A 13,738-nucleotide genomic window follows, 5' to 3' on the forward strand; every position below is an offset into this window, starting at 1 on the left:
GTTCAAATGGTTCAAAGGGCTCTTAGCACTATGGGACTTAACATCTGAGGTCACCAGTCCCCTAGAACTTAGAACTACTTAAACCTAACCAACCTAAGGACATCACACACATCCATGCCCGAGGCAGGTTCAAGTGGTTCAAATGGCTCTTAGCACTATGGTACTTAACATCTGAGGTCATCAGTCCCCTAGAACTTAGAACTACTTAAACCTAACCAACCTAAGGACATCACACACATCCATGCCCGAGGCAGGATTCGAACCTGCGACCGTAGCGGTCGCGCGGTTCCAGACTGAAGCGCCTAGAACCGCACGGCCACATCGGCCGGCCCTTACTTATTGCAAACTTACTTTACCCTAATTACTGCAAAAACTATATTCCTTGATCAGTAAACACTTCCGGGCTAAGTTGCCGTGGTCGATCTGTAGAACTTCTTCTCTCTGACGTTTCGTTCTCAACTACGGAGAACATCTTCCGAGGTGAGTCGACGAAACGTCAGGGAGAAGAAGTTCTACAGATCGACCACGGCAACCTAGCCCGGAAGTGTTTACTGATGAAGACGCCGGCCGTGAAAGCCTACATGGGATACATCCCTTGAATTTAGTATTACTGAGCAGCAAAAATCCGACTGAAACAGCTCCCGTAGCTCTTAACGCCGATGAGCTCTTATTTATATGATAACGTCATTAAAATAAAAAATAAAAACATATCTGGGGTGTTTCAAAGTACTGGGTGTGGAATCGGGCCCTCAGTTTGATGGAGCACGCTTAGCCACGGACTGCGGACTCGCACCTGCGGAACAGTTCCCCGAGGAACCACATCTCACTCGCTTACTATATCGGATATGCGCCACCCAGCCTAGTTCCGAGTCCCGTAGGTTGCAAGTGAGTGCTAGAAGCGGCGACGCGCTCACCCCTGAGGTCGATGAGCAGGTCCTCGCGCAGCAGCCGGAACTGGTCCCACGAGGACTGCGACTCGGGCACGGGGTGGCGCCGGATCCAGCCGCCGCACGCGAACTGGTAGAAGTCCTCGCACGGCTCCGCCGTCGTGTCCAGCGACTCCAGGATCCGCGACGCTGCAACATCCAGTCACAGATTTGCGTCGTCGAAAGGAAATGGGAACGCCGTGTGGCTATAATATAATAAATTCAACTGGGAGGAGCACACCACAGAACTGCTGAAGCGTCTTAACAAATCTCTGTTTGCAATGCGAATTTTGTCAGACATAGGGGATATAAAAATGAAAAAGCTGGCATACTATGCTTACTTTCATTCTATAATGTCATATGGGATTATTTTTTGGGGTAATTCATCAAGCCAAGCTAAAGTTTTCCGGGCACAAAAACGTGCAGTAAGAGTTATATGTGGTGTGAACTCAAGAACATCCTGCAGAAGCCTGTTTAGGGAACTAGGGATACTAACTACTGCTTCCCAATATATTTATTCCTTAATGAAATTTGTCATTAAAAATATATCACTTTTTCAAACCAACAGCTCAATTCATGTAATCAATACTAGAAATAAAAATAATCTTCACAAGGATTTAAAGTCACTTAGTCTTGTACAAAAAAGTGTGCATTATTCAGGAACACACATCACACATTTTCAATAACTTGCCAGCAGCCATAAAAAGCTTAACAACCAATGAAATTCAGTTTAAGAGGAGCCTAAAGGATTTATTGGTGGCCAACTCCTTCTACTCCATTGATGAATTTCTTAGTAAAACCAACTGATTTGTATATAAGTACAACATAACTTCAGCACAATTTCAGTGCAGTAATGTGTTCACTGAAAATGTGTGTGTGTGTGTGTGTGTGTGTGTGTGTGTGTGTGTGTGTGTAAGTATAATTAACTTCTGCACCATTTCAGTGCAGTAATGTGTTTATTGTAAATAAGTATTACAGTAGTTGTATTACATGTTTATTACCTTATAAATAAATAAAAAACTTTTTTATTTTAAATTCAGTGCATTAGTATTTGTAAAATGACTCTTAGTGTTCATTAAAAAACGACGATCATTCCACTTGGGACCTGTGGAATGGTACATTAGCTTATTTGTTTTAGTTGTAAATATTTGTCATGTATTGTTGTTTTTCTGACATGTTCCACATCCTGGAGGACCTCCTCACTACGGATCAATTGGAATGAAAGTAAATCTAATCTAATCTAATCTCTAGGGCCGCCATTCGGGTACGGTCTGTCGGTAAGCTGAAAAGCGAGCGAGCGAGTCCCCACTCTGGCAACCCGGATACGTCACGAGGCGCTTCCACAGGCTGTTTCACAACACACTGTGGTACCGGCTCTGCCGCGGCGCGCTTCAAATCTGTGGCGAAGCCGTGTACAGATACATCTCGGCTGCGTTTATATTTAGACAAATGCATTAAGACCATAAGGAACACAAAAAAACGTTAGCTTCTTCCGTAACACAACATTATAGAGTAAATAATATTAACACAACAACGGAAGTCAGGATTCTACTACAAACATAGAACCAAATGCCTGTTCATGTGAATGTATGTTCCCCTACTGAATTTCGTAAAACGAACCCCATATAATGCATTCAGTCTGTAGAATTTAAGGCTTGTTCTTACTTTGTGTTTCTACTAAAAGGTAGAAGTTTTCTTTGAAGGACTGCATTGAAACTTAACAATCCTTGCAACACGAAGAGTGTTTAAAAAGTAAACAGAAATTTATAATTTTGTGTGTTGTATTAGTCCGATTTGCACAACTTTTTTGTCATGCCTCGTTCAGTGTTATGCATATTGGGTATTCGAAATACATCGGTAAGTATACAAAGTTAATTCACTGGCACTGGCAACTAAGATCCCACGAATAGAAACGACGTGTTGTAAATCACTGAACGCCGATCTACACTGCTAGACAGGTAACGGGCAACAGATTATGGATGCACCTGTAGTTCGGTGGGATCGTTCTTCCGGGAAAGGCCACTTCCCCCACCAAAAGCGCTGCTCGCTCTTGAGTTTGCTGACTATAGACCGTTCGCCGGGTGCAAGTCTTTTGAGTTGAGGCCACTGCGGCGAATTGCGTGTCGATGGGGATGAAATGATGATGATAAGGACAACACAACACTAAGCCCCTGAACGGAGAAAAATCTCCGACCCAGCCGGGAATCGAACCAGGGCCATTAGGTATGACATTCCGTCGCGCTGACCACTTTATTTTTTTATTGAACGAACTAACAGTATATATATATATATATATATATATATATATATATATATATATATATATGAATCGAACCAGGGCCATTAGGTATGACATTCCGTCGCGCTGACCACTTTCTTTTTTTATTGAACAAACTAACAGTATATATGCAACAGTTCTTCAAGGTACCATTTAAACATATACAAATGATTGTTAGTTAGTTAAACAAAAATATTAGAATAACATTAAATACAACAAAATGTAACATATTCTGTCTTTTTCCTTTTTTTGTCAATGCATGAGAACGCGGATAAGGGTGTTGTATTATGTGACGTGTAGGCGTGGTACACCCCAACTTCGAGGGGGGTCAAGGAAGACGCTGCGGAGATAACCGGCAAAAGTTTGTCGGTAAGACGGTTTTCGGGCGAGGGTGCTATCAACACCAACTCAAAGGAAGGCCTCGGTGCTTGTTCGTGACGTCACGTCAGCTGGGCACGGCGAACGCCAGGTCTGTTGCAGGCATACTCATAATGGTGGTGTCTCCCTCTCTGACACGGGAAAATGTGAAACTATTGGCGGTAGTTGACCAACACTCATTGTTCTGAGAGGTTTCTGCAATCAAGTAATTGTACAATTCATTACACTTCTTAACAAATAGTGTATTCCTGAACTTAAATTTCCACCTGTTTTAAGGATTGATATACAAAAACAACTTCATGGTCCAGCAGCAACAGAATTCGTGCTTCTTTACCTTATTTGTAAATCTGAGGAAGTTACGTTTGTACTGGGTTGCTTTTACAAGAAACTGTGAACATATTGGTGCTCTTCTTTAGGTATGTTGATTGACTATCGGATGAGGAGCACTGAATGTTAATGAAATATCTTGCGATTGTACACGTTGGGGGAGGGGGTGGGGGACAGAAGAAACGGCAAAAGAGAGATACTTGTTTTATCAAATAAAATTTTTTTATCTTATAAAGTTTCTCCTTTCAGTTGCAAGAGGGGAATATTTATCTTTTCTAATATGCATGTTTAAAAACGTTTAAGCTCAGCAGTATTTTCGATGTATGAAGCTATTTTGTTTCCTGTTTAGAATTCCTTTCGTTGAAAACGACTGTAATCTAATGACTGGCAACAGTTGCACATTTACATATGTAAATTAGTTCACATTTCCAGTGACGATGTCAATCGAAAATAAATAAATAAATAAAAGAAACGAGTTCATTGTAAAGGGGTTGGGGTCAGTTTCGATAGCAAAATGGATCAAGTAAATATAGTTAGTTACTTGAATGTAAAATTTCAGAAGCTTGCAATGGGGCAAAGCATCTTCTCATGTTGATCTACGTTTCTTTCGACGGGATTCAGTAATACAGAACTATGATCTTCATTTGTAGCTTTACGATAGTAAGAAAATCTTTCATCTAAATAAAACTGCAGAATCCAAAACAATACCAAACATTTTGTCCAAAAATAAGAGATTTATAGTGATAAGCACGCCCAGGCGTTTCTGCCTGCAACAGACCTGGCGTTCGCTGTGCCTAGCTGACGTGACGTCACCAACAAGCGCCGAGGCCTTCCTTTGAGTCGGTGTTGGTGCTATGCGCAGTCACAACTTTGTACCAGAAGTGAAGGGCTGTATGCGGACCAGTCTGAAAGAGGTATTCTAAAGCCAATCCTCGAAGCCAGATGAGTGTATGGTGCTTAGCAAGAGGGTTGTGTCTAGGGCAACAACAAGAAATCTGGGGTTACCGTCGTTGGCGGGGCACGGAGGTAAAAGCCCACGATTCGTCGGATGAGGAGCCATACGTTTCGTTTGAGGGGGACGTAAGACGGTGCTCGTTGGTGTCTTCGAGCTGACAGTCAGGGCAGAGTGGGGAGGTGGCCAGTCCTATTCGATAAAGTCGACTATTAGTCGGGAATTCGCCATAGACTAAAACATACCAGAGAGCAGACACAAACGACGGTAAAAAGGGTGCGTGCACACACCCTCAAACCGTTCGCCAGTTAATGTCAGGGTGCTGTAGCACAATGGGGTCGCAACGGTTGGACAGCAGAAACAAACGATAATAATCTTTTGTACGGGGAGGACGGGTGACTGGAAGATCAGCCCGAACGTAGCTGAGTTCTATGAAACAACTGGCGACGTGGTACAGTAATGGAGAAATAGGCGCCACATTGATCGGTGGATCGAGAGAAGCTGGTCGGAGGGTATCTAACAGACTGCGTGTTAGGGACGGGACCGGCCGCTGCCAGTGCGGCAACAGAGTGTGGACAAAGAGTGCAGAAGAGCGTGCCCGCACGTTGACGAGTCCGAGGCCACCTTTAGCAGGAGGCAGTGTTAGAGTGTTGTAGCGGGCTTTGAAAAGTGCCCCTGCAGACACGGAATATCCAAAGGCTGATCGGATGCGGCGGCCAAGGAGTAACGGCATTGGGAGGATCTGGGCGACGTGTACCAGTTCAGGGGCGACATACATGTTGACATAGGACAGACGTTGGAGTTGGTTTAAGTTACGATGCACTTGACCGCGGACACGGTGCCGAATCGACTGCAAAAGCCGCCGGTAAGCGAGGTCCACTGTGCGGTGTGTGGAGCTCGTGAATTCGATACCCAAGTGACGAAGGGTGGAACTGACTGGGAGTGGGGTCGACACCATAGCCGGGAGGCCGCGCCCAAAGTACATCGTAGTCGATTTACGGACATTAAGAATGCTACCAGAAAGACGTCCATACTGGTGGATCCATTGGCTGGCGTCATTGAGTTCCGTGGAGGAGCACGTGAGAAAGAGGAGGTCGTCCGCATAAGCCCTGCACCGCTACCAGGGGCGGACAGGTCATCGAAAGTGAACGACATATACGAGGACTCGCATTTTCTCGGTTAGTTTCACTGATGTTTACGTAAAAGGGCTATACAGGGTGAGTCAACAACTATTGACACCTAGAATAACTCTGAAACTATGATAGGAGCTGAAAAGTTTGTGGGTCAAAAGTTGCATGGGACAACGGGGGCTGGATTTTTTGTTGCTAGGTGGGGTCGCTTCAGAGATATGTAGGTCGACTTTGTATTTTAAAATGGGATGCTATAGTCTGGTACTTATTTTCTGACAGCGCCTATCGAGACGAATCGAATGTTGTGTAACAGTAACGTCTTTGAAGGTCAACGAAGGTCATAATGGTGACATGAACGTCCATTTACAGAAGGTGTTCGAAGTGGTGACCGTTGGTACCAGTGCAGTGCTGCAATCTTCTTATCATGGATTGAATGGTATTCCTTATCACTTCGGCACTTGTCGAAGCACATGCTCTGATAATTCTCTCTTATATATCGTACAAATAGTAAATATCCGACGAATACAGCGTATCCATCTAGCGTGCCATTGACATGTAAACACCATTCGGCGGTTTCGCAACACAACACTAATAGGAACGGTAAGACTAATATCGTCGAATCAGGCGTACGTGAATGGTATATTCCTTCGAAGAACAAGTCGATATGTTTCTCATTTACGGAGCATGTCAACGAAATTCAGTGAGAGCTAGAGATTTTTAAGCTGAAAGAGATCCTCAACGTACTCACCGTACACGTACTACATTTAAATATGTGTATGACAAATTCAGAACAACTGGATCTTAACCGCGTCGAAAACATATCCGGCAAAGGGAAGTTACTATCGAGGAAACGGAAATTCGTACTCTTGCCACTGTGGTTCGAGATCCTCGTGTTAGTTCCCGTCAAATCGCACGGGAATCTGGCATCAGGCAGAGTAGTGTTGTTCGTGTTCTGCATCGCCATAAATATCATCGTTACCATACAAGTCTCCACCAAGAATTAACTGGTACAGATTGCATGCGCCCCACTGAATTCTGCCGATGGGTCAATTCAGATTCAGAGGGATGACACATTTATTAATTTGATTTTATTTACTGACGGGGCTGCATTCACGAACCATGGAAATGGTAATTTGCATAACATGCATTATTGGGCAACTGAAAATCGTGTTGGCTGCAGCAAATTACACACCAAAAACTGTGGTCGGTGAATGTATGGTGTGGGATTCTGGGATAGAATTATAGGTCCCTATTTCATCGAAAAAAATTTTAATGGTAGGAAGTACACCACATTCCTGCAAAGAAACATTAGGTCTGTTATTGGAAGAGATACCTTTAGGAACAAGGAACAGAATGTGGTATCAACACGATGGGTGTCCGGCACATTTTTCGCTGATGGCTAGAATTTCCCCAACCGTTGGATTGGACGCAGAGGAGATGTGTCGTGGCCGGCTCGTTCGCCAGTATTGACGCCTCTGGAGTTTTTATTCTGGGGTTTCGTAAAAGAAATTGTTTATAAAGACGTTCCAACTACACCTGAAGATATGCGAGAGAGAATTGTCAGAGCATGTGCTTCGTTAAGTGCCAAAGTGATAAGGAAATTAACTCAATCCATGATAAGAAGACTGCAGCACTGCATTGATACCAATGGTCATCACTTCGAACACCTTCTGTAAAAGGACATTCATGCCACGATTGTGACCTTCGTTGACCTTCAAAGACCTTACTGTTACACATGATTGGATTTGTGTTCCAATGTGTCCGTAAAGGGAAGTTTAGATTCAGCATGAATTACGAGTTTTGACTTTTGGTTGTGATATATGCACGTTTTATTAGAAAACCAATCGAGACATGCGTGTTGGGAGTTGCTTGAAAAGAAAGGGAATGTAACATGGATCAGCGGACAAATTGCAAGGAAACAATTACAGCTGTAATAAAAAATTTAAAAGGAAATGGGCTGGATATGTATCCAGGAGTGTGGTTGGTGTATGGACTAAGACAATTCTTTCCATGAATGGATTGAGACGACATCGTTACCAGAAGTGGGAAGACGACATGAGAAGTTATGCAAGAGCAGCGTCGGTATGTAGGGCTGAATACAGTGAACCATGGAGAAGTTTGGAGGAAGCCTTAATCCAGTAGCCAATGTTGAATGGGTCATGGTAAAGACAGTCATTGCAATAATGACTCAGCTGTTTACAAAATACTGGTAGCACTTGAAAATACTTGTATATTTCTCGAAACTGGTGGAAATCTCAGTTTAGGACTTTTTGGTTTCGTTTTCGTTAGATCCGATAATACCCAAAATGCGTTTGGAGAGAAAGACAGTTTATTCACTGATTGGAATTTTTTTGACGTTTTAAATAAAATGGTAAGTAAGTACCTCCTCCGGTGAGTAAATTATCAGAAAAACCATAGATTGTCTTTGCAATATTACAACGCTCTGACATTAGTGCAGACAGATTATGTCATGACATTACTCAGCCTGTATCAACGCTGTAACAAGTGGGAGTGACACGATGTTAAAATTCCTTAGCGAGAAAAGTCTAACGGCAAGAAAAAAGACAACTGAAAGCGTGTCCTCCAGGCGTGAGCTGCGGTAACTCTTGCGAACGCCTCGTTCCACTTTCCGTAATGAGCACACAGAAAAGAGCCGGGAGGCCGCTGAGAGAAGACGGCTGAACATTACGTAGATCAGCAGTCGACCACAGGCTGTGGCATTACGCGTCACTGCTTGGTTCATTTACCGAAATCCTACTGTGGTGCCAGGAATTTGTGTTACCCATTTCCCACGCTGTTGTCGATATTATGAAAGATAACGATGGTGAAAATTTGCGCTGGTCTTGGGTACAACAACAATACGACGTTTAGTGTTGCCAATGAGCTTATTTAGAGATCTGTGCTGAATCGTAAATGATCAGAAGTTTTCGTGGCAACATGAATCGAAAGAAGATTGTGTTTTGGTGAGGAATCAGCCTCATATTGCGATGCAAGTCGTGGTGTCGTGTATCAGTTGTGTTTTATAGTTTTTGCGTTTATCTCATTTGATTTATAGACTTGCCAAAAAGTGTGCTCGTCAAGCAGAAAGCAGCGGATGTAGCAGGCCTAAGAGGAAATTAAAAGCTTTTTACAGAGGGTTGTGTACTGTGTGTTTAGTGAACTGCGGACCTAGAAACGACGGAAAGGTTATGTCCCGTCGTAGCCCTCAATGATTCACAACCCCACAACAGGTCACAGTAGTCAACTCACCCCACCGCCGCACCACACCAAACCCAGGGTTATTGTGCTGTTCGGTCCCCCTGTGGACGCTCCAGAACAAATACACCTTAAAACTGCTTTAAGAGATGAAGCACACATGACAAAGAATAAAAGCTGCAAGGGAGAGGCCTGAGAGGATGGAAAAAGAGGGGAGAGCAAGGTGCAGCGTGGGAGAGGGCGGGATGTAAGGAATAGGGGGGTCAGGGGGTGTATCTAGAAGCAGGTGGGGTGGGAGATGAAGAGGGGAGACAAGGCAGGAGGGAGTGCAGAGACACTGAACGAGAGCACGGGAGAGGGAGGGGGTGTAGGAGGGGGAAGGGAGGGGGAGGAGAGGGAGCCCTGAGGAGGTGGGGTTAGAGTTGGTAGGAGAGTTAGACGTCAGGGCAAAGTTGATCATCCTTGAGGGGTAGGTGCTTGATGTCGCATTGGGAAAAAAGGTAGAGGGTGTGGACACAACGGTAAAGGCGCGGCAACGGGTTGGGGGTGGAGAGGAAGGGGGACATCAGGCGTTGGGGGAGAATCGAGTCGGCGGACAATATACAGGGTGCGGATGTGTTCAAGGAGAGGGTGGGGGAAGGGGTTGAGGTCATAGAGGATGTGTGTAGGGGACGGAAGGCGCATACAGAAGGCGATGCAGAGTGCATGGCGCTCGAGAATTTGGAGGGTGGTATAGAACCTGCTAGGGGCAGAAATCCAAGCAATGCTGGCATAACAAAGGACGGGCAGGATCAAGGATTTGTAGGTGTGAAGGATGGTGGAAGCCATGATCGTTGAGGACGTGGTGCTAAATATCCGTATGGTGGAGGTACATTTCCTCCGGGTTGGCTGCACGTGACATTGGCTAAGGAGCAGAAGATTCGTGGCAGAAGCGACCTCTCTTGTCAATTTACACACCCTCTGTGTTTTGGTCCGGTGCACGCGAAGGCTCTCTGCAAGTCCCGCTGCAAATGACAGAACCGGAACGTCGTGTAATCGCAGGGGCAGAGCAGGCAACCAGCCAGACGGCGGTGTGTTGCAGTGTGGCGTCGGCGTCTGACTGCTTTCGGGACGCGTCAGGTTCTTTTTGGGACCGATGTTATTTTTGACCTGGCAACTTCGGCTCCCTGCTAGTCGCTTCCCACCTTTTGTATATGATTGTTATAGGTCTCAGATGCATCTACTTATCAGGAAATTGAGTGCACCCAACTCAAGAATGAAGCACCAGAGATTGAGATGCCAATCCCTTGATCAAGTAGTCATTCAGTCAAACTGCTCTGTAATTGCAGGACTGTATTAGCATCAAATTCATGAGATGTTCAGTTCACTCTTTTATTAGCGCATGTTACCCGTTTCGGGATTACACCCATCTTCAGACATCACAAACTTCTGTTCCTTCCTAACCAACCACACGTACAGCCTTGACAACTCAAAGAAAGTGTCGAATAACATATGACTGCGACACAAGCAGTCTTGAAGCAGAGAGATAACTGGTTTAGGTTAGAGTCACGCAAATCGGAAAAGTGGCGCCCAATTAAATGGCACTGACCACACGAAATCATCACAAGGATGTTCCATAAAGAATTCAACCTTTGACCCATAACAGCACCCAAATTTACTGATGAAATTAAATAATTTCCATATTATTACAGTGTATGCTAAACTGTATTTATTAATGAAAGGATCTTAAAGTACAAATTAGATTCAGAAAAGGGGGGAAAGGCTGTGAAAATACATATAAAAAGATGCAAAAATTTACAGAGTTCTGTTATACTGGACTACACAAATCATTTCAATGTTTTTTACACAAGACGCTAGTGCTTCGAGCTGAGTCAAAATTGCGAAGGCTTCCACATCTGGATTGTTCTTCGAATTTGTCTTTAGCAAATCCAAAAAGGATGTCTCTAACACTGATCAATCTCTTCCACTGTTCCTCCTTCTCCGTGCCTTCTTCTTCCAAACTCTCAATCACATCAGGCAAATATTTGTAGCCATATACTCCAAAAAGTTGCAACTATAGGTCTTTGTTGTTGACTACTTGTTGGCCCTACTTGATGGGTGTTGCGTCCGATGAAATATATGAAGTCTTTGATTGATATTATCAAAGTTTTTGCACAAGAAAACAGCTCATCTTATCTAAGTAGCCAACCTTATTGTGATAGGAAACTGTGGACGGTGAAGCCCTGTCATTTCTTGGTACAAAACTTGACGATAGGGAGCCTTTACGAGAATCTTCTTCAGAGCAGCGTTGAAGTCCTTTTCGATGCAGTAATTTTCCCTGGTACTTTCGCAAACACGGTGTAGACCATGTATAATACACGTCCCATAGTTGGGGTTGGGGTGTATGCCAGTGAGTTACTAGTAAGGCGAAAGGATGCAGCGTCTCGGAATTTTAAGGTGATTATCAGAGACACATTAAAATTAGGTGGAAAAATTTTTGAGGAAACGTGAACAAAACTTACAATTGTACACTCTAAGACAAAAGGAAAAAAAAAGAGACACACCCCGAAGGAATCATCGAAATGAGACGGAACTCGATAAATGTTAAGTCCGTGTGCAGACAAACAAATGATTACAATTTGAGAAGAATTGGATGATTGATTCAAGAGAAACAGCTTCAAAAATCGAGCAACTCAATAACGTGTTGGTCCCTATGTAAGCACTTATTCAGATTTTCATTGATTGATAGAGTTCTTGAATGTGCTCCTAAATATTTTGTCAAGACGAAACATAAAGTTGGATGACAGTTGATCCTTTGATTAGTGGCAAAATTTCATAAAGTTTATGCAAAAAAAGAGGCTTGGTTTCAGAAAGCTTTTGGTATTTGAAACGTGGGCAGCTCATTTCATATAACAGTATGATGAAGAATTTTAACCTTGAAATTCGAAGCCATAATGCCAGCGTGAAAAGAGAGTTCTCTTTCATAAGCGCTTAGTGGAGAAAGGAAATGATTTCCTAGGAAAATTAGGTCCTTGATAAAGTGGATTCAGATGAATAATATTAATGATTAACCACATATTATTGTTGTTTCTTTATGAGTCTCAATGAAATGACGAGATATATTGAATATCTTTTCGCTTTCCTTTTCAGAAGAATGGATAATTGTTTATTTTGTTTGCTGAAGAAATTTTAGTTTATTGTGACGTGAGATTATCTTAGAATACCGAGCAATTGAGAAGACTAAGCACTTAGTTTCTGATATAATTGCAAAAATATAAGGCTGTCTAATGATTTGTTTTAGTTCAGGCACATTTAATGTTGATCTCGCAAGGGACAGACAGTGACTGGTTATTAGCAAACGACCAACTGACTATTTCTATTTAAAATAGGTAGTCTGGCATTTGGGACAATATGTCCGGCTAAATATGATTTCGAGTCGGGCTTTTCCATCTTTGTTCCTCATGCTCCGAACGCTTAACGTCCACAACCGAACCGGTCTTCTCAGATTTAGCAGCCAGTCTCATCTCAGTCGATTTATTCAGTGCATTGCCTTGGCCAAACATTCCAGAAAGTTTGCGAATAGTGCAACATTCACCACACTTGAAGCAGTGAGCACGTTAGACATGCGGACTGACATTTTATAGCGGTGCTGGCAATCTGATTTTATGCACAGCCAGGAGAACGTTGAGGAACATAACCGCTGAGGTGTCTGGGTCTCAGAACATGGAGGAAGAGAACTAGTTTCTGACTCCCCCGCTTCCCCCCCTCTACACACACACACACACACACACACACACACACACACACAGACCAGACGGACGAAGTTTGAACTCTGCGCGAGGCTTGGACTGCCGTGCGTGCGCCCGGGGAATCCCCGCCGGAAGTGACGAGCTGCCAGGCAGGCGACGGTGGCGCCGCGCCGCGGCACTCACCGGACTTGGCGCACGCCTCGGAGACGCAGGTGCGGGCCTCGGGGCGCCGCAGCATCAGCGCCATCTTCTCGCCCGACTTGGAATCTGTGGCAGAGAAAAAAAGAACAACCCTTAGGACTTATCGTGAGCACGTACAGGAGAATCGCGGTGTAGTGCCGTTCATTGATTACAGCACCGTAGCTATGTGGCGTCTTGACGTAGTCACACACACACACACACACAGAGAGAGAGAGAGAGAGAGAGAGACAGAAGGATTCACTTACACACGTTATTACACAACCAGAAACCATCAGCTTATTTCTAGGTTCAATGGAACTGCTCGGTGATAAACTTTCACTTTCTAATTTACAACACGCTAAATACATTAAATTCTCTTTATAATTCTTCTAATAATTTCCGGGTATGCAGCCGGATCCCGTCGACATTCTGCCACGATATTTCGGCCCAGAGACGTCCGGCCATCATCAGGTGAGTACACAACTACTGAAGAGCCCAGGTGCAGTCGCGGTATTTATGCCGAATCTCGCGCATATGAAATGTACTGGCATCCTACAGCGCATGCGTCAGGTGTTGACATGCGCAGCATAGCCGAGTTGTACGTGCTGCCCTCGGTGGTGGAAATAAAGGTTCATCTAGTCATT

The 13,738-nt window shown here is 44.0% G+C and overlaps 1 protein-coding gene across 1 annotated transcript in view; it reads right to left on the reverse strand.

The window, feature by feature from the left end:
• The window catches only part of LOC126176796 (neprilysin-4-like), a 796,156-nt gene that overhangs the window by 235,155 nt on the left and 547,263 nt on the right, over positions 1-13,738 (reverse strand). The window contains exons 4-5 of the mRNA XM_049923974.1: positions 13,098-13,181; positions 915-1,076 (exon numbers count right to left, since the gene is read on the reverse strand). Coding sequence (XP_049779931.1) covers positions 915-1,076; positions 13,098-13,181 — 246 coding nt within the window. The remainder of the gene's footprint in view (positions 1-914; positions 1,077-13,097; positions 13,182-13,738) is intronic.

This window comes from Schistocerca cancellata, chromosome 3, assembly GCF_023864275.1.
Source record: "Schistocerca cancellata isolate TAMUIC-IGC-003103 chromosome 3, iqSchCanc2.1, whole genome shotgun sequence".
NCBI lineage: Eukaryota > Metazoa > Arthropoda > Insecta > Orthoptera > Acrididae > Schistocerca > Schistocerca cancellata.